The 21,644-nt window shown below is 39.5% G+C and overlaps 1 protein-coding gene across 1 annotated transcript in view; it reads left to right on the forward strand.

Annotated features, from left to right (window-relative positions):
- Nucleotides 1-21,644, forward strand: part of CEP192 (centrosomal protein 192) — an 88,566-nt gene that overhangs the window by 7,031 nt on the left and 59,891 nt on the right. Inside the window, exons 6-16 of the mRNA XM_055799884.1 lie at nt 87-227; nt 528-685; nt 1,353-1,503; nt 5,080-5,268; nt 6,171-6,349; nt 11,241-11,481; nt 12,318-12,440; nt 14,036-14,196; nt 15,736-15,782; nt 17,288-17,420; nt 19,968-20,122. Of these exons, the coding sequence (XP_055655859.1) occupies nt 87-227; nt 528-685; nt 1,353-1,503; nt 5,080-5,268; nt 6,171-6,349; nt 11,241-11,481; nt 12,318-12,440; nt 14,036-14,196; nt 15,736-15,782; nt 17,288-17,420; nt 19,968-20,122 (1,678 nt within the window). The remainder of the gene's footprint in view (nt 1-86; nt 228-527; nt 686-1,352; nt 1,504-5,079; nt 5,269-6,170; nt 6,350-11,240; nt 11,482-12,317; nt 12,441-14,035; nt 14,197-15,735; nt 15,783-17,287; nt 17,421-19,967; nt 20,123-21,644) is intronic.

Genomic DNA, 21,644 nt, shown 5'->3' on the forward strand with positions numbered 1-21,644 from the left:
TCCCCTGTTCTACTATGTCTGGTTTATATAACTTGCATCACTGGTCATTTTGATGGCATTAAAGGTTAATTTCTTATGCTGTACAGGAAGTATGCAAAAGCAGAAGCTCTGATGACTGTCACAGATCCTGTACATGATATTGCATTTGCTCCAAATCTGGGAAGATCTTTCCACATCTTAGCTGTAGCAACTAAAGATGTACGAATTTTCACACTGAAACCTCTAAGGTGAGCTTAAAAGGAAGATTATTTGGTGCGACGTGGTGCATACTATATAGTCTTATTTTAATAGTATCTGCAAAGCAAAAGTAGTAACAAGTATGCAGGACTGTTTTTAGCAGTCTGATTTTTAAGGTGACAAGACTGTGAGCAAGTCTGTTATTTTGTCTGAATATCTCAATACTCCTAATGTAGTAACAATTGTGATATAAACTTCTTGAAAGATGTAGTCCTCTCTTTTTGTCATCATGTTCAAGCCCAGACCTTTGAGCAGTTGTGTGCAGAAATGTCACTTTTTTTCTTAAACAGGAAAGAATTGACTTCATCAGGAGGATTAACAAAATTTGAAATTCATATCGTGGCACAGTTTGATAATCACAACTCCCAGGTGTGGCGAGTGAGCTGGAATATTACAGGCACAGTGCTTGCCTCCTCTGGTGATGATGGCTGTGTTAGGCTCTGGAAGGGTAAGGTCACCCGCCTGAAATACATTAGCTTCTTTGCATGCTGAATACACTTAAGAAATTTTACTCAAAGAAATAACCTTGGAGTAAAAGTTCATTTTAGATTTGTGAATGATAAATATTTTTGTATTTCTATTTACATGTCAGAAAAAAAGGAAATAACTTTCTGTGGTGGAACACTTGCATGATTTAGGCTGCTGTGAATAGTTTTAACTGTACCCTTAAATTCTTTCACCAAACTATGTAAAATTGTCATTATAAAAATTAACATGGCTACTGCATTACTAACTTTGCCTGCTGCCAAAACCAGAAAATCTACATTCAGTCACAGTGTTCAGGGAAAATGGCTTTTTTCTGTGTAAATTTCCGAAATCAACAACCACCACCCAGTGGCACTTTTCCTGGACTGTTCTCGTTTGTTTTATAGTATTGTAATTACTGTAAAAAGGAAAATAATTGCCTGCTGAACAAAACTGAGTTTTAAATTGTGGATAGGCAGAGAATGTCAGACAGCTAAAGGGCCAGATCCTCAGCTGTTTAGAATTTATATATTGGTATTGAAGTTCAAATCTAATTCACACCAGGTGCAGAGCAGTTGAAACATCATAGTTGTATCAAACGCTGAGCTTCAGACGAGAAACTAACACTTCTTGTATGTCTGTATTTGCAGCTAATTACATGGACAACTGGAAGTGTACTGGTATATTGAAAGGTAATGGGAGTCCAGTGAATGGTAGTTCTCAGCAGGGAATTTTTAATGCCTCTCTAGGTTCAGCCAATACGAGTCTACAGAATTCACTAAATGGATCATCTGCCAGCAGGTAGGTTAATTAGTAGACTTACTTTCAGTAAATAGTCTCTTCTCTGAATCATCTCAATTTTACTTAGCTTTCGTATTTGTTTTATAATTTCTTTATTGAAGTGCACTGTGATTTATTGCATGAATACTTCTACAAGCTCTTCTAGTGTTGCTCTGTGATGGTGTCTGTTATGCCAGCGTTAAGAGAAAAATGAACAAAACCATAAGCCATAACTGAATCATTCCGTATAAATAAGCAATGTCATCAACTGTTTTCAGTTTGAGACCTTTCACATTATTAAAAGTAACTTTCTGAAATAGTTCAGACAAGGAGAAGCTTGATTGTACTGCTGTATAACTGCCCTTTTGTTTTAGATGCATGTTAAACAGTGAAGCAAAAATACCAGCAACAAATTTCTGTTCTTCACTGGGATAATGTAGCAGAAAGGAAGGAGGAAAAGATACTCCATAATGTATGGTTTCAACAATCATATACTAATGTTAGTTTACTTGCATTTTTGCAGGTGTACTATCAATTGAATAAAAGTTTTGGGTTTTTAAAATCTTCCTCATACGGCATTCTTATTGCAGATTAACTTGTTCTCTTTGTTATGTTTTTATTCTGTAGTAATTGCTGTTCAGTAGGTAAATTTCATTGCCTCTTCTGAAAACCATTTTGATCTGTGCACACTGAAATCCTGATATCTGAGCCCTGCATTTGTATGGTGGAGTGTGTACAATCAGCTTCACAGGATGTGTCCTATGTAAGGACTGGATGTGGCCAGATTCCATAGCAGCAGCTTCCAAGTTTTGTGGCCACCTTTTATATTTTTCAAATGCCTTGGGTTAGCCTCCATTCTCATCCATACAGAGCTACTAAGATGGCTTTTTTTGAGTTTAAAATGCTTATCGTAAAGTACTATGACAGTTCGCTTTTGGAGAGTAGCCTTCAGCCCCTGCCCTTCAGCAGTCAATCCCGAATGGCAGTTCTGGCTTCCAGATCCCTAGCTGTGTTGAACAGAGAAGGACTTTAACATTTTCATCACAAGATAAATGGGAGAGCGAGAAATGGTAGTGGCCCAAGCCTGATATTGGTCATCTGGTTCCAGGTGCTACTTCCAGTGTAGCAGAAAAATGCTGAGATGCAGTCCTGTCTTGGAAGTGTGATGTCCAAAGCTATGTAACTATTTGCTTGGGCTCCATAGGGAGACACAGGATACTTTATACTTCTCTAGCACAGGGTGTGGTTGCACAGTCTCCTTGTCTAAGACTGCTGCTGCCAGAAGGACTCCCTGAAGTCGGTAGTAAGCTGTTGTAAAACTGAAACTTTTAGCATTATTTTAGGCTCCTTCCATTGCACTGTATTTCGAAAGTGGGTTTTTTTTCTGTTTTATTGTTTGCTTGTTTGTTTTCATAAATTATTCTTGGCTCCAATTTGGAATTAACATTTTGTTACAGAATTAAGTCTGTGGAATTTCAGAATACATGGTGTCTTGTCCTAGGATTGAGCCTTACTATACAAAAAGATGCACTTAACTATACTTTCTTTTGTAATTACATTGGCTTGAATTGCATAAGCACAGTTGCTAACTTTTGTCTTAGTGTATTAATGCTTATAATAAAGACTCATGTACTGACACTTGACTAAATTGGTATGCCACACAGCGTTTATTTGGTCTGTGACTGTGGATGCTATGTTTCAGTGTCTATACATTTAAACACTTAGAACAGCTGAAGTATAGGCAGATCCGGAAAACTTAAAGCACAGTTACCAGACTGGATTTGTAATCAAAATAGCTTCCAAACTGATGATGTAGAGTGCTGGAAAAAAAGTCAGTAGGGCTGTATTGTTATGTTGATGTAATTGTGTGTCTAGATCTATGATACAATTTCCATTCTCCATTTGTATTATGTCCTTTTTAACAGAAAGCAGAGCTGATACCAAGCTAACTGGAGTAACTTTGGTGTTTTGCTGCTTGTTGCATGCACACAGGAATGGAAAACGAACTCCTTTTTCCCCTCCCCAACGCCGTTTGACCTCTCCCAAGACACCAGCAGCCTGCTAACTACTAAATGCTATTCAAAAAGCCTTTTTAAAACACGTTGTGTACGTTTTTTGTACTAGCCTGCACAGTTTGATACTGTTGGAACTCCTGATAGAAAAATACTTGGAGAGGCTTCTTGTTCGGGGAAAAAAAACCACAGCCAACCAACCCAAACCCTAAAACTTCCATCAAAACACTTTTTTTTGAAAGCTTGTCAAATTAAAAGACTAGTTCATGACTAAAAGTGAGATTATTTTTTTTTTGTCCTTAATTGGGATGGGAGGAGGGAAGTGACAGTTAAGAGAAATTTCATTAAAATTGTTTTGATAAATGATCTGTTTTGCATTTCATAATGTTCATTGTTTAAGATTCCTAAACATCACAAGTTTGTAACTGCTTTGTAATATATGCAGCTGTTAGTTTTAAAGGAATAAGAAAACTGTGTTTTGACAATTGTACAGATGGTAGCTTTTGATAGTTTGGTATTGCTTCATTTATACCTTAGTATGACTTCAAATAAATGTTTTGTAAGTACTGTCATACTTTCTTCATCCTAAGAGAAGTACTTTTTCTGATATGTATTTGTACATTCCTATGGTAATAATTCCATGGAGTAACTAAAATTCTCTAAGCATAGTATCCTAAAAAATGCAAACACTTGAGCCATACAAAGATAGAAACCAAAATGCAGCTTGTTGTGAATTGTCCCATAATGTCATTAATTGTATAGCTGTTCATTTATGTAAGTCCACAGAACTGTAAACAGGACAGAAAATATCTGTAGGTATCTAATATAGTTATACTAAAAGGCACAAGTATTACGGGTAAGTTCTAATAAAAACGGCAGAAAAATGACATGAAATGGCATAATTCTGAGTCTTGCATTCACCAGGAATCTTAAATTTACTCTGAGGATTTTGCAGAAAAATGTAAATACATACAAAGACTGTATTTCACTGAAAGTAGTTATTCTCTGTAAATGTATATTATTAATTTTAAAGCATTGTAAAAACAATGATGTTTTTACATCTATTTTGGAAGCGCTGTGAAGTTAATCTGAATTAGATGCATATGCAGAAAATGTACTTAAATAATATTTAATGTATATTTTGTGTCACAAATGAAGCGTTACTAAAAGCTCTGTTAACAAATTGCAGGAATTTTGGGAGAATTAAAGCCTGTTAATAGCTGTGCTACAACATCCTTTTGATTTCCAAAGCAATCCGTTCTTTTGTAAAGATGTATACTAGGATTCTTTTTATGGTGTTCTTTTCTATGAATTTCAGTGGAAAAGACTGTATTATTTTCCTTTGAAGAACAGTTTCCAGATTTGTCTTGTTTTGAATTACAAGCCTTGATTTCTGCTATTATGTTCTATTGGTTTTGGCATGGATATACTAAAGCCTTTTTTTTTTTTTTCCAGCATGTCTTTTCTCCTCTTTGGTTCTCCTTGTATTTACTACCTTTCTCTTTTTCTTGTTTTGTTTTTTGTTTGGTTTTTTTTTGGTTTGTTTTTTTGTTTTGGTGTTTTGTTCCTTTCTTAATTGTTTCAGGTATTTCTTTCCCCCTCTGGATTCCCCACGGGCTGGATCGAGATGGTCCAGTCATGCCCAGCTCCTTCCTCCTCCTCCTCTGATAGAGCACTCTTGCGATGCTGACACTGCCAACCTCCAGTATCCTCACCCTCGCAGACGATGTGTATCTCGGCCTCTTAATCTATTACCTGAGAATGAAGGGGTTTAACATGTTACTTTAAATAAACTCTGAAGGGCCTTATTTTGGTGTTTGTGAATGCTTCCATTTCTGGCTGCCTTTGATATTTCTTCTCTCGTACAGAAGATTTTTAAAAAAATTGGGAACTTCATGCATGTTTTGCAAAACAAACTACAATATTTGGAATATGTTATTTATGTTTGTGTGTCAAAGGAACATTTTATCAGTACCCTTTGAGCTATGGCAACACATACAAACAGTATTAACCACAAACTATGGAGTAGCTGACTTTTAATATGCCTGTCTTTTTTTGTCTTTTTTTTTCCTTTTTTATTTTTGGAATCAGTTTAGTATGGTCTTGGATTTTTTTTCTTTTTGTATATTGCACTGACAAATGTGAAACATACTCTCAAAATTAAATATGCCTTCAAGAAGTTGCTGAGTAACTAAAGGATTATATTGGATCAACTTGTAAAAGTAACAAAACCATTCCTGTGTATACTGCAGCAAAATAGTTTGGAGTATTTGGTGACTTAAGAATTTTCCATCTTGCTGTATAAATATTTAAATTTTATAATTGTGGTTGATTAATAAACTTATTCTAAAAGGTCTGTATTAGTATGCTTTTTCTTGTAATAGGCTTTTTTTTTTTTTTTTAACTGGCTTCTGATCAACGAGCTTTTTTGGTCCAGGTGTCCATTCTCAGCTTTGCTTTTGTGCCATTCTGGATGTGCCATTGCCTGTTAACGTTTTTGTGCCACAGGGTGTGCTCAGACTTTTCTCATGGGTGTGTGTGGAAGATCTGCAGAGACTACTAGAGTCTTTAGGTTTCAAAATACCATGTAATTCTTTTTCCTGTGATTGAATAATTTACTTAGGACATTGTGAAGAAATAGTACTGACTTGAAAGCCCCCTTTTTTGATGTGTCAGCATGAACATCATTGCTGTGGATCAGCATGCTGGCATTGGCTCAAGCTTTGGCTGGTGTGGGACAGGTGAGAGGCAAAGACGGGACAATGAGTGCGTGGTATTGCTAGGGAGTAGTGTTACTGTGCAGGATGTGATTGCTGAGCTTGTTCAGCTAGATCTTAGGGGGAGGAAGGATAAAGGTGGGCACTGTAGAGAAGAAATCATGTATTTCAATGTGCCTCAAAGTGGGCTCATGCTACTTAGGGTACAGACCACTGGCATAAAGAGAATGGAAAGGGCAATGTGCGTTCTTCTAAAATGATCCAAGTTCCTGTGAATTTTACTTGTATTGTGAAAAAACACTAGAGGTAACAGTGGTGTTAAGAGTGCTTGCTGACTGTGTGGAGGTAGGCTGCTGACAGTTTTCACCAGCAAGAACAGAACTGGGGAGTGGGGCTGGAGGTAAAGGTTTAGACCAGGGGTCCTCAAACTACGGCCCGTGGGCTGGATATGGCCCCCCAGCGTCCTCAGTTTGGCCCCCGGTATTTACAGACCCCCCGCCCCACCGGGGGTTGCGGGGGGAAACCAGCTGCAGATGGCTGCCTGCCACTTCATCCGCGCGCCGGCCCCCTGGTTAAAAAGTTTGAGGACCCCTGGTTTAGACCTTTTTACCAAAAAGTTAACTTTTATAAAACCATGCCACACTTTGTATGGTAAACAACAGAAATGTTACATGATTAAATGTATGGTTTAAAGGGGGGTTGGAAAGATTATTTCTCTGAGGGAGAATGAGTCTGGGAAAATTACTTTGGGGGGGAATTGGAGAAAATTGGGACCTAGCAGAAGTGTAATAATACAGGAAGTTTTTTAGGATAAGATACAGCTATTGCTTTCAGGATGGTTGGTATGCATGGGTTCTACCCCAGCTCCCTAAGCAACACATCCTATCATCTCAGCACCTGCGGACAGGAGTAACTTGGAAGGAAGGGGAACTTGGTGGTCTGGTAAGCTGTACAGTAGTTGTCACATGAAGAATATATGAGATGTTCACTGCTGAGCCAACCATTGTGGCAAAATTACTTTCCTCAGATGAAACAGCCTCACTGTAATACTAATGCACACCTCCATCCCAAAGTTACCCACTTCCCAGGTACTACACCTCACTGGGCATGTGATACCAATCAGTAACAAAAATATGTACAATTAGAGTCACTCAAGCTCCAACTAAATGTAAAGAAAGTGGACTGGTCCTGGACTGAAATAAGTCTAAAGGCTGGGGGCGGGGGGGGGGGAGGGATTTTTGTCTACACTCCCAAATTATGTTGAACACATCTGTGCATGAAGTTGGGTCAGGCTGACCCACTCATAAGTTGTTATGAGTGAAGTGACTTCTAATCAAGGGAGTCAGCCTTGGAAAGGATGGGGACAAAGAACGGACGGTGAAAAGACAACCCCTGTACATCAACAGAAAATTAGTTGAAAGTAGGACAAAGGTAATTGTGGTAGTGGGAGATTGTGACCTCCAACTCAAACAGCCCGCCCCCCCCCCCCCCCAAAGAGGGCAAAACCCCACTTGGGGAGCATGCGCAGTTAGTGAAAAACTTCAGCAGTGCTATCTGAGGGTGTGCGCTAATCAGCATTAGAAGCCAGAAAGTTGTAACCAATCCTGTGTATGACACTGGATATGCAATGTACTACAAAGTATAAAAAGTGAACAAATGAGGAGAGGAGTTAGGGAAGACTCCATCTGGGATCAGTCAACAGGCCAAGCCTGTCTTCTCCGCCACTGAGACACCTACTGGGTAAGAACTTTATTCTATGACTAACTCATGCTAGCTGTTATCAGGTGTATTGTAAGCTTACTTTGCAGCCGCTCTGTTATCACTGGCAATCTTTGAACTTTAATTCTGTCACAAGCTTGATAATCTTCAGCTGAAGTTAGTTTTGCGTAAGCCTCCAGAGATCTGAGTAGTTGTGATAAGGGATTTGACTCAGTGATGCTGTCAGTGGGGGCCCCTGAATGGGTCAGTCAAATCACGTTCCACCCCCCTCCCATCCCCAATACCATGGGGTGTCAAATGCAGGTAGCGGACAGGCTGGTTGGACACAAGGGTCTCATCTTTCTTGGGAGACTGACAGGCTGATCAAATACAAAGGGTTTGAGGAAACCTCTCTTCTTAATGTGAGAGTAATTTGAAAAAAAAGACAATTGAAACTATTATACTAAGACTCATTCCTAAAACAGAACAAACTGGTTTGGGGTATGCAAGGAGCAGAATACACTTTTGAAGGTTTAAGCCACTTGCAGAATTTCTGTCTTAACCATTTAAAAGGTCACTCCCTTCAATACAGTAATTGATCATTTTCTTATACTTGTACCAGGAAAAAAACGTAGGGCTCCTTCCTAAGCAGCCATCAGGAAAAGCAAGGTGGCAGTGTCTACACACACCGTTGTTTCCCAATGCTAAAAGTTTGTGCTAAGACCCTACAGTGTCTGTTGGGTATGCCTTAATTACTGCAGTGTAACAAAGTGTCAAATATATTCAAAGATAATTCTTTATGTGTAACTATCCTTGATATGGCAGATCTATGGGAAAGATTCCTGCTTGCATTTTTTTTTCATTAAATTTGCTTCTGTTATTCTTTTGGAGCCCAGAATAACCAGTTATGATAATAACATAAATGACCACTTTTTGCAGCTTTCAGTGTGTGTTTTTATAGTTAATTCAGCATGGTCACATTATTTTCCTCTGTGCTGAACATGTATTATTAGATATCCTGACTAATCTCTGTCAGACTCCTGATGGAAAAACGCTGTTACAGTTTCAGTGCAAACAAGTCGCATTTCCAATGGACTGGCCAAGTATTTTGACTTCAACAAATGAACTTATGCTGGTTTTGTTGCCAATCCTTGCCTTTCCCCCTGCCTGCCACTTCCACTGACATCTCTCCAAACCCGGACCTTGCATTCCGTATCCTTGACCTTTGCTTCCTCAAACTCATGCTTTCCTCTGTATTCCTCTGCCTTGCTCCCATGAGTCAGGATTGTGAACTGGACTTTTGTGCAGGATCTGGGCCCTTGAATGTAAGCAACAGAACCCCCAGGAGGGAGGGAGATTGTAGAAGGGCTTAGAGAGGGGTGATGAGAGCAGGTACTTGCAGTATTTTAAATTTATCTGGCACTTTGAAGTCTGATGTCCCTTTTATTCTTCTGAAAGAAGATATGCATTACCTTGTATACTGTTTATGGGCTTGGAGCACATCTCAGCTTGAACTTCCAGGGCTAGAGGGTTTTGGGTCTTGTAGTAGTAGCCAGGAGGTGGCTTTCTTGGGTTGTTTGGTTTTGTTGTCATTTGTTTTTGTTTTGAACATAATTGAACACAGTATGAACTTCTGATGAGGCTGAAGGTGTGAATGTTCACTCTCTTTCTAGCTTTTTGCAACCTTCATACCAGGAATATGACTGTAGAAGTGCACTGTGAAAATGTCCTGGAATAACACTGAATTTGATCTAAATCTTTTAAAGCTGTCATACACACATACACGTGTTTGGAAGGCATCTGCTGCCTTCTCATCCATCCTCATAAATGTGCCATTTTTGCTTCAAAATGGAAATAAAATTTTCCATGTACTGTGTATAAACTGCACATTGCTCAACCTCATTTACGTGACTCATATAACAAGACCACGACAGAAAACATAGCCAGTTAATACAAACAGCGCCTGTCATGTAAATACAAGCCGTCACCTAAGTAAATCCCGCTGAAGCTTTTTCCTCTTCACACGGCTCTGCCCTGACCGGGGCCGCAGGGCCGGCACGCAGCACCGGCGGCTCAGGGGCTCCGCCGCTCGCCTGCGCGACCCCGAGGTACTCACCGGTACCGGGATTCAAACTCGCCGCTCCGCAAGGAAATACTTCAAATAACCGATCGCCCCCGCCGCTGCCGAGCGCCGCCCCGGGGGCACGGAGGCACCGCGCCCCGCCCCCGGGCCCGCCCCCGTCCCGCCGAACGGCCTCGCCCAATCAGCATTCCCCTCTTCGCCCCCTCCCAAACATTTTCCTCCTGCCGTCCCCCGCTGGCCAATCGCCGGCTCGGATTGCGGCTCGCCCATTGGCTGGCGGCGGGGCTGGGCGGGAGCGGGCGGGCGAAGCTGGCGCGGGCTCGGGAAAGTTTGGGAGGCGAGCGGCGGCGCTGCGCACGCGCTGCTGGCCAGCGGTTGGTCTGGGCGGCGGCAGCCGGGGGTGTGTGTGTGTGGGGGGGGCCTGTGTCTGTCTCGCTCCGGGTGAGCGGGTGGGGCCCGCCCGCCCTGTAGGGGGCGCTGCGCGGCGGAGCGGAGAGGGGCGGGGCGGGACGGGGCAGCGGGCGCCGGAGGGCGCGTAGCGGCGGGAGCGGCGGTTTGAAGTTTTGGCGGTTGGGCCGCGGTTCCTCCCGCTCCTCTCAGGCGAGTCGCGGCGCTGGGGGGGCGGTGGCGCCAGCTGGCACTTCGGGCTTCCCGCGGCAGCTGCGGGTAGGGCCGGGCCCATGCGCTTCTCTGGGGGAAAGGGGGTCGGTGCTTCGAGCCGCTCCCCGTCCCGGCCTGCGCGGCCGAGGGTGCCGGCGGCCGCCCCCCCCCGGCGCAGCCATCGCGGCGTTCCCGAGCCGTGGCGTGGCGGTGTCTGCGCGGGGTGCTGAGGGGGGAGGGCCCGGGCCCAGGCCTTCCGACCCGGGATCGGCAGCGCTGGGCGGCCGCCTGCCAGGTAGCGGCCCCTGATGGTCGCGTCACGGGGTTTGCGCTCCCCAGGTGCTCGCCGCTGGGGAAACGGAGGGGGGCCGTCCTGGTCCGACTAGCTTTACAGGCTAAATATAGGCGGGCACGTCGTGCAGCGTCGATACTGAACGTGTAGGGCTGTTGCTCTTTTTAGAATGTCCAAGAAGGCTGTAAAACTGTGGCCCCCAAAAGACTTTTGGGGGAAAGGATTGGAAGTAATTTTTAAGCACGTTTGTGGACAAAGTGGGGCGATTGCCAAAGAATATTGGCTGTGATGTAGAAATCATGCATTTTTGACAGCATTATTGTGACTTGTGTAACTGTATAGTTGTTTTGTTCCAGCTTTCAGATGTTGCTGGGCCAGGGCTGACGGCGTTGCCAAGCAGAGTGCTATTTTGAGCAGCTTGTGCTGGATGATGGAAGGCTTCAGAAATATTGCTGATGAGACGTTTCCAAGCTTGTTGGGCCAGTCATTGAACAGCAGTGCAAGTGTCATTTTGGAAAATGTTACTATTTCCTCAAACCCTGGCTTACCTGTTGCAGCTTCAACTGTTGCCAGGAATAAAACGGGCTGTGACAACAGGTGAGACTATCAGTTAATACCTCTTGGTATAAAAAACCAGTTGGCCAGGTTGAAACATTCCACTTTGGAGAGGAAAAATTCTTTTCACAGATTATTTGGTAGATGATTAAAACTATTTGGTAATTAGTAGCATACTAATCAGCAAACATAGAATTGATTGTATTAGTGGTGAAAAATCTGCATTTAATTCATAACTCATAAATTACTTACATTAAAATTACCCTTTAAAAGAGTAATTTAGTTTTTAGACTGATAACAGTCAAGTTTAACTCGACTCTTCAGCTTAGTATACTCAGGTTTGAAGCTGTATAGAGAGTAATACATTTTTTACATGTGTATTCTCTTAGCTCTATTAACTGCTTCTTTAACTTGCCTGGATCTGGCTCATTTTAAAAAGGGTAGTGTAAGAAATAGTGTTATGGATACAAATTAACATTTAACACAATTTATAATGATTTGTTCAGCAAGGAGTAGAGTAAAGAGTAACAGTTGGAAGCATTTGCTTACTTAACTACTGTCCTGTGACTTGACAAGGGGTAAGATCAGACTTTAAACTCTTTCCAGAATGGTGTGTTCCAAGTGGGACAGCACTAGCCGCTAAAAAGGATAATGTGGTATTTCACTAAAGAACTACGGAAGACTGGAGAGGATCGTTCTGGGTACATATGTGTACCTTTAAATACAGTTTGGCTTGAAATTGCTAAGATATTCAAATCAGTGAACTTATAGGAGATGAGTGGCCATCAATATGATCCCCCCCCCCCCCAGTTCTTTGGAAAACAGGAGTGGTGCGTATTAGAATGATTCTGTTGTGTGTTCCTTCTCGCGCTTTACAGGCTTTCTGATACCTGTGCATCCTATTTAGAAGGGAAACATTCACCTCTGTCAGGATCTTCTTGTGGTAATCAGTCAGATCTTGAGCCAATGGGGAGATTTGCCCTCAGCTTCCATGAAGACATGTAAGTGAAACAGTTAAAATCGAATTCTGTCCTAAAATGCACATACCAGTATATAGTATGTAGATCTATACGTACTATAAGCTAATTATGGAATACTTCATAATCAAATTGCCCACCTCAGCAGCAGCTTCTACTGTTGGCCTTTTGATGGCAGTAACTGGAGAGCTCAGCTGTGCATTAGTTTGTTAGCTTACAGTGTTGGGCAGCCTGGGCAGCTTTTCCTGCTAAAACGCTGCATGCTTTCAGAAGAGGGATAGTGTTACAGGGCTACCTGTAAACATCCTGTGCAATGCTACAGCCTGTATAGCCATACGTAAACAGTGTTTGGCTGTTTAATTGACTCATTGGGCCTCATGTACATGACAGGAATGAATCTTAAGTGATTTTTTTTTTTTTAACTACGATGTTTTGTTTTCTGTCACACTAAGAATTTTCTAAGCGTGATTAATTGACTTACTTGAATCTGGCTTGTATTTACATAGTGTACATTGCATAATCTAGAATTAAGCTAATGTTTCTGGTTCATGTCATGTGTGTAAATAATAGTTTGCTCTGATTTAAATCTGTTCCAACTAAATAACATGCAGTGTGCATACAGAAAGGAGCATCAATTTCTATTAAATTTAGCTTCCTTATAGCATCAGTGATTGCTAGTTCTTAAGAAATAACAGGTGTTAGAGAAATACTTTAGAGGGCGTTACTCTTAGGGTAGAAATACTTTAGAGGGCATAGTGTTGGAAGTTGTTGCATAGGTTATTCTAATCAAGGTCAAATTTGTTCCTATTGTTGTGATAGAAACCGCAACATGTTTCTTTTTGATAAAATTGCATGATAGCCAGTATGTCCCTATAAAAACAATATAGGATTTAAGTGAGGGAGTCAGTGTCTTGATTGTACTGCAGTAAAAATACTACAAAACATAGAATAATTGCATTTTAGACCTTTTAAAATGTTAGTTTCATTTATATATCTAAAATACTACAGCAAAAGTGTGGCTCATTTCTCTCAATGTGGAAATTTTAACGTCTTACGTGATTATCTTATCTGCCTGTGTGGAAGTCCTGTGAAACCAGAGGTGAAAAATAACTTTTAAACAGAATTATAAAACCTGTTATTTAACAGAACTATATGGAATTTCAGCAAGTTGTGTTCTTTGTGATTTAGTCCCTAATTTAATGTTGCAAAAGGCATGCGGGTGTTATGGACTAAGGAACATCTTGTCTAGGGTTTGACTTGCTCTCAAATGGATCATGGAACTCGCCTGGAATAGACCCTTTTCCCCTTATACTTCCCCCCCTATACTTTTTCTCCTTTTTGCAGAAATGGGAGAAAGAAACAGAAAGAGAGACATATGTTGCATTATGTTTCACACTTCAGTGAAACTGAAGCCTTTGTAGTCTTGATGTTTACTCATTTATTGTAAAATGACAAGTAATAGGCCTGTACAATCTATATTAATGGGAACAGCTGAGTTCCTAGAGACAAAGGCATTAAAATCAGGTAATTTATCAAATTTTCATATGGAGAGATGTTGTATACTAATGTTGATCTATATATTTCACAGTGATTTTTCATTGAAATAATTGTGTTTCTAGGGAACTCGCTACACAAGTTAAAGAGCAAACATCTCAGCCAACATCTGTTAGTTTGAAAGAACCCCATTCAGTATATGGAGAGCAAGATCAGAATGTCATTGAGCATTCAAGTCACAGTCAAGATACCTTACTTGAGGTGTTGCCACTTCAACGATTGGAAGGTATTAAAATCTGAGGAAAATTGTATACTTACTCTCAGTGTAGTTAGCTTTTCATGCTGTAGATGTCTTCTCTTGACTCTTCACTGTTTTATGGCATAACATAAATGAATTTTGAAAAAGAACCTCTTAATTTTGAACAAACTGAAAACAGAAAGCTTATGGTTGACATTGTTCTAAGGTTTCTTCCCAAAGTACGAAGCTAGACAGGAAGCTGGTGAAAACAATGTTTGCTATAAAATACCATAACTAGAATCTGGATTAATTTCAGGAACTTCACTTTTAGAAAAGTATGTGTAAGCTGTTTTCTACCCCTGATCTTTCAGTAGGCTTAAGTCTTTGACACTGTTTTAACTTATATCTCTTTTCTTCCCTTGTTCCAGCCTGAAATAGATGATCTTTAACAACAGCTATAGAAACTGGAAACATACTTTTCTAGTGAGATAATGCATGAAAAAGTAGTTTGGTATACTTTCTGTGAAAACTATGCTTTTTTTTTAAAGTATGACTATATAGTCCGGGAAGCAGAATAATATTCTGTAACTTACTTTAAGAGCTTGGCTAGTAATGTTAAATTTGCTAGGGTTTTTTGCTGATGCTAGTCCTGTGATTAAATTCTGCTCATTCCTTAAAATTCATTAAACATGAAGTCATTACCAAGTATATTTAATCTTTTCTAAGCTTTATCTGAACATTTGCGTAGGCTTTTGTGAGTTGACTATTAATTTAATGGAGAACATGTTTGATTAGAAAGTACTATAGTTTGTAATACAAATGTGCCCTTATAAAACAGGCTTCTAGTGGTGAAGTGTTGGCTTCAGTCGCTTATTGTAGTCCTGGGGAAGTGGCAGTAACTATGGCAACAAAAGTCATGATGCTTTTGAAAACTGGGACTGCCCAGTGTTTGGACTTGATAGCACCTAGTCATATTTAACTAGTTGGTTTTAACTTGTTGTTTAATCAAGATTTAGGATTCTAGTCTGGAAATTGCCTTTTATTTCCATCTATTACTTAGGAATTAGGAACTTCTTTTGATAAAATTTGTATGTGCATGTCTAAAATGTTCTCTTGACTTGTGGGACTTGCAGTTGGATTATAGGTGGATATAACACAAAGACAGGTAGAAGCTGTTTGCAAGTGATCCAAAAAAAGAATTGGCTTAGTAGATGAAGTGCAACAGTGGAACAGAACACTTGTTTCCCACTTCTGCTAGTCTAACCTGGGACTTCTTACTTGTTTGCACTGCCTTATAGAAATCCTTAAGGCAGTATTTGTCTTTCATAGTTTTTACAGTTTTAGCCCTGGTGAAGCCCTGCCTTTTTAATTGTTCCCAGATACTTTAGATCATTGCTATAAAAACACGTGAACTTTGGCTTTGTGATAATGTGTATGTTTCAGGGTTATTTTTGTGGTGTATTTCAGACTTTCAGGAGGCCCGGTCTTCTATCTTGTAGAATAGTCAGCACTTAGTAGTGTAACATGAGAACATACTAACGTTATTGATTTGATATGAACTGATTATGCTACATTGTTTTGTTTCAGATTTGTCAACTGGAATGTGTTTGCTTCCAGACAGTAAGAATAAAAAGGTGAAAGCTTTTCTAAATATGGTGAAATTAAAGGTTTTCTAATATTAATCTCATAATAGACTTACTCTGTGAGAGGAGGAGGGAGGCAATTGAACTGTGTTTATTGTCTTATGTATCCCTTAAGTTTGTAACGATGCTAGCATGCTCAGCCTGTGGTGCCTCACTTTTGCTTCCTTCTTGCAGATCATTTAACATAATTAGTATTATGGGAGCATGTCTCCATTTAATCTTTCTCAACTGTGAAAATTGTTTACTCCTAGTTGTAATTCTTTATCAGTGTAAGGAATTCACATTTTATCCCAGTTGTAGTTTAGCTTACTGAAAAGCCAGGTGAAACTTGGTGAAAAGTGAGGAGCTTTTTGGAATGCTTTTGGAAATTGAAGTAGACAATACCAACCTGATTTGACTTGTCCCTGTACTTGTTAATTACTTTGAGGAATATTAGTTTAGATGACTTCTTCAGTGTACTCAGCATTAAAAACTGCACCATTTGGAAGAACACAATCTTCCTGCTGCCTCTATTTTTTTTTCTCTTGTGTGTGTCTGTCCCAGAGCTAGCAAATAGCTGCAGGTATTGACAGGTAGGGCTGTGCTTCAGCTGTTTTTACCTACTGTGTTAGAGAAGCTGACAGTTACAGATACAGAGATACAAGGCAGACAGGAATGGGAGATCTCCTGCCCTTTATAGAAAATGTGCCTCAGGCTGCAACCAGATGCTGTCCAAAATGTACACCTTAATGTGTCAGCTGGTGTTTACTAAAGTGATTTCATTTTCTTTCATTTGATTTTTTTAGGGGCCACAGGTGTCAGTGAGTTGCAGCTGAATGCTCACAGGCTGTCATCTGAAAACCATAATTCAAGTTCTTTTAAAATTCTTTGCTTTCTGAACTTTAACAGTTTTGCTGTCAAACGTGATCTGTTAAAAGAATGTGAGAGTAAATCCAAAACAAATGTTACATAGTGCTGTTTTTAAAAATCATTCAGGTATATAAAAGATACAACATTAACAGTTAGATTCAGCTGAAATACTACTTTATAAATAAATTAGTACACTCATTTGAAGACAACATCAACAAAAGTTTGATCTGGCTGTACAGCTTCTGAAGAAGCACTGTTTTAGCAGCGTAGGAAACTGTTGAGAGTTATTTTTGTACTTATAAGTTGTGATTGCAGCTTAATGAATGGGGAGCAGTGTTTTATTCAAGTGTAAATTCTTTAATGCTATGGTTTGGTACTTTATTTTTGAGGTCTTGTAAGTTTGGTGTCTTTCAGATGCTTTTTTTCCTCTTTCCCCTTTATGATCCCTGTATTTCTTGCATGTGTCCACTCTGGAAGCTAGCAGGCAAAGTCCATTGGAACTAAAATGTCTGCTGGAATAAGTAGGAAGAAAAAAAAGGGGGGGGAGTTTTGGAATATTATTAACCTAATGAATTGTTTATTATTAACTGAATTTATGCAATAGCTAGTTACTTCTAGAAACATTTCTGTATGGCTGCTTTTCACAGGTTGGTCCATCTGAACCTTCTGAAAAGGTGGTAGAAGGCAAAATTTCAAGTGATCATCTTGGCAATAACCTTTCAAGTTTTTTGGAAAATGAGAAACTCTTGTCTCTTGCAAGCTCAGCAGAAGATTCTACCGGTAAGTGTGTTTATAACTCTGGGTGATTGAGTCTAGAATTCTGACTCAATGTTATTGCGTACTTGAGAAGAAAGGTATTGACAGGTCTGTAGTTGTTCAAAAACTACTATTAGGAATATTAAAGAAAACTATGTTCCTTTGGGAAACTGGCTGTTATAACATTTTAGTAGGAGTAGTTGGCTGTGGAATTTGTCAGAGAAGATCTGAATTAGAAGTTCAATCTCAGAAGTTAAAGAACAGTCTTCAGTTACTGTGAATCAAAAACGCAGGTAGAAATGTGATCATTCATTTAATGAAATGGTAACCCTAGCTGCAATTTCAGTTTAGATCAATAGAGATAAGCTTCTATGATGAACACGTATGTGCAATTAGAATTAACTTTTACTTGAGTTTTGGTTCAACTCTCTTTAGATGCCACACATGCAGGGTGATACCCAAGTTGGAAGTCTAGCTTACTCACAGGGATAAAAGTGAGACCTTGAGTTCTGTGCAACTAAACAAAACTTTTGAAATTTCTGTGCCCTTGCAGTGGCTGCTGCTGAAGGACAAACATGCTCTTCTTTATTGATGCAGTTGACTTTGCACATAATGTGAAGGTTGACAGGGTATGTAGTCAGATGCAGCAAGCATGAGGGACACAGTGTGATAAATAGGTTTACTGCTCTCTTGAGATCAAGCAGTCCTGCATTCAAGTAGGGTTACTCAGTTCATCCCATGACATCTACAGATGTCATGCCTGCCTTTGAAGTCATCTTGTTCATTCTTGTTGTCACTTCACTTCTTCACTTCACAACTTCACTTGTGCATTAAGCATATAAAAATGAAGTTAATAGTTTGCTGAATAAAAATACTGGCGTTTTTTTTTCACCTGAGGGGACAGAATTACTTTTAACTGCCCTCCTAAGGAGCTGGTAGTCGTTAGCTGGAAGTATTTGCCTATTCAAGGTTCCAGTACTGGTGGAGCTAACTGATCTTTTTATCTTTCCTGGTCAGTGTGCAATGTACTAATTTTTGTAACGCAATTCTGTATTCAGGGTAAATTTTGCAGCTGATTATTTCTAAAAATAAGGAAGAAGTCTCTACTATCTAAAGTAAAATACATGAATCTACTTTCTTGTTACTTGGAAGGTAGCAGGTTATTATTTCATGAAGAAGAAATCAAGACATAGGTAATATGATTAAAACAACTGTTTGTGGTGTTAATTTCAGTTTGAATTGTAGGTATTTGTCTACCATTCAGGTAACCAAATAATCCTCCTATAATTTTTGAAGCATTCTATAGACATTTGTTCTGAGGATAGGTATTAGTCCTCTTTCAAAGACTGAAGAAACTTAGCCTGCTGCAATCCCTTCACCTTCTCCAGTGTTATATATGGAAACAGCGCCATGATTCAGATTTTTCATTTATTGACTCTCAAATGTAACAGATGCTGATTGCTTCGCTGTAATATCAAAGTGGCTGAGCATCCATACCTTCCAATTCAACTAAATCTCATTTTGTTGAAAGAATGTGCTTCTGTAAATCAGGCTCTGTACAGGGCAGTGGCGAAATGGAATGCAAAAGTAATGATGACTTACCTGTGTGTGTATAGATGTACTTTCTTCCTGTACATTCTTGGCATTGTACAGACCTCTTTGGCAGAAGGAAATACGAAGAATATTCTTCAGAATTATCTTTTTGAGGTGAAGAATTGAAATATACTCCAAAGCCAAAAATTGATGGAGAATTCTTAAACAATCACCAGCAACCTGAAAATGAACATTTTCTTAATTACGTGGGGAAAAAAAATGTAGTTTTGAACTTATAAATGCTGAGTTTATAAAGTTTGAGTAAACTGGTTTTTTTTGTATGGAAAAACGCAAACAAGGTACTGTTTCCTAGAAATGAAAGAGTGAAAAGTAAACATGTCAAACTTCTTGGAATATATTTTACAATGGTTTTAAGAGTGTTTTTAACAATGCCCTAAATACCTGACTGGTGTTTGAGCCTTAAAAATAAACAAACATAAGCCCTGGAAACTCTCCTCTCGCCCAGTCTCCACAAATGAAAAAAACCTGCCCCAAACGAAGAAAATTGTCTCTTGGAACATGTCTCACTTGCCAAATAGGAATAATACTGTTCTTAGTAATAAAACTTAACCTGTTTCGCCGTTGAAAGATAGAACTATGCTTCAGCCATGTTCTGTGAAGTTTGAGAAATGTTACACGTATACATACTCATAAATGAAAAGTGAAATATGATTTGCTAGTTGGAATGTTGTCGATTATAGATCATGTGAAGGAACATGAATCACTTGATAACCTGGGAGTTAAAATGCTAGTTTATGGTAGTCTTGTTTTACTGTGTATCACTAGTCACAGAGTAAGACAATTATATGTTTCTGTGACCCAGTTATTTAAAGGGAAAACCAGGATAATTATGCTCTGAGTGTGTGTGTGTTGTGATACTCAATGTATTAAAAATTATGGAGTTAGTTTTGATAGTGTCAGGTGATATAAAATGTCCATGAAAGGTGGTGAATAGGATACTTTCTTCTCTTTCAATAGATGATGATATTGATGATGAAGAGTTCTTCGATAACCAACTAGAAGCCTATTTTGAACAGCTGATACAACCAGAAATGACAAGAGGAGACACTGACATACAGAAGCTCTCAGAATGCAGTACAGCGCTGAAGCTTTCTCAAAATGGCTTACTTCAAGTAGGTTTAAAGTTAAGTTCAAAGCTCAGCATGCCCAATGGCCCTTAAACACGATAGCATTATTGGGGATTGTCTGCCATGGTGAGCTAGGTTTTATTTCTGGCAAACCCAAATACTGTCCAACAGGTAGCCTGTAGAGCAAAGGATTCATTTTAAGTTTAAAGATGGCAAATACAGCTCTAAACTAGAAACAAAGTTGTTTGATCTTTTGACTTTTTCTGTTCCCTCAGCAAGGCTTTCCCTGGGAAAGAAAAAATGAAAGAAGCTAGGTAGCTATTTTTGTATTTCTTTTCCTTTTCCTTGTAGTACAGAGCTAGCAGCTGATTCATCTGCTTGTCACAGAAGGTCTTGCTGTTTATGAGATAAGGTGGAATTATGTAAGTGGCTGGCTGTCCCAAGAGTCGGGAAGGTTCGCAGCAAAGCTGAAGGAAGTTACCTATTATGGTGTCTCCTTTAAGCTTCCATTCAGGTTTTCCTCCTCTGTCTAACCCTGCTCCTCACACTTAGTCCTGTGCGGTCTTCTCCTTTCTTCTGAGAAGTAGCTGTGGTAGAGAACCTTGTGGAGTCAATTCTGTTATTCAATCTTGCAAAGAGGAAAAAAAAAAAAAACCCCAAATCTGCCACCCCACCCCAAACTTCTAAGACTGGATTTCTGCCCTTTCTCTGGGTTGATGGAGATTTGTTCTCAGAGAAATCCTGTAATTAATATAGCATCAGTAGTACTTCCTGAAGATGGACTTTCTCTGCTGGACTACTTACTACTGTATTTCTTAGTCTGTATTAGAAAAGTAAATTGCTTTGAGAGCTTTGGACTGTTGATGTTTATCTGAACTTATTGTACCTCTGAGGCATTCTTTTGAATGCTTTAAGGTGTGAATGTTTCTTACACACCTTGCTTCCCATCTCAGATTCATAATGGTGGTTTTTAGTGTCAGAGATGGTAAAATATTTGTAGATAAGCATTTGGGATCCTCTCAAGTCTACTAAGGGAAATTATATCAGTAACGAAGCAGAAGCATCTACTGATAACATTGTCTTGTGATGGCATGATACTGATTTTGATTAACAGCTTCTGAACTTAAAGACTTTTTGATGAAAGGTAAGTGTCGATAAAACAGCTAATGCCTATAAAATACTTGCTTTACCCTGTCCCCTCCATCCCCAGCAAGCTGGTCAGCTAAACTGAAACTAAGGTTGTCTTTTGATCTCACTTATAATTTGCTTGTAATAAATATCCAGGAGATGGGCCTATTGTCTGTGTAGGAATTGCTTAATTTTAATCTGATGGTTCTGTGACAAAACTACTTTCAGTAGTTTAACTTGTTCCTATTCTTAATTGGAGTTCCAGTTTTAATTGTAACTGGTTCTAGTTTTGTTTTTTGTTTCTATAACTACTAAGTTAACATGCTGGCGCTTCTTTTCTATGACACAACTAGTTTATAAAATCTTTTTAATCACTGGTTTATTATATTGGATAGCAACGTCCAAGCCTTGAAGCGTATAGCATCACAGAGACTCGGTT

Source organism: Falco peregrinus, chromosome 3, assembly GCF_023634155.1.
Source record: "Falco peregrinus isolate bFalPer1 chromosome 3, bFalPer1.pri, whole genome shotgun sequence".
Classification (NCBI taxonomy): Eukaryota; Metazoa; Chordata; class Aves; order Falconiformes; family Falconidae; genus Falco; species Falco peregrinus.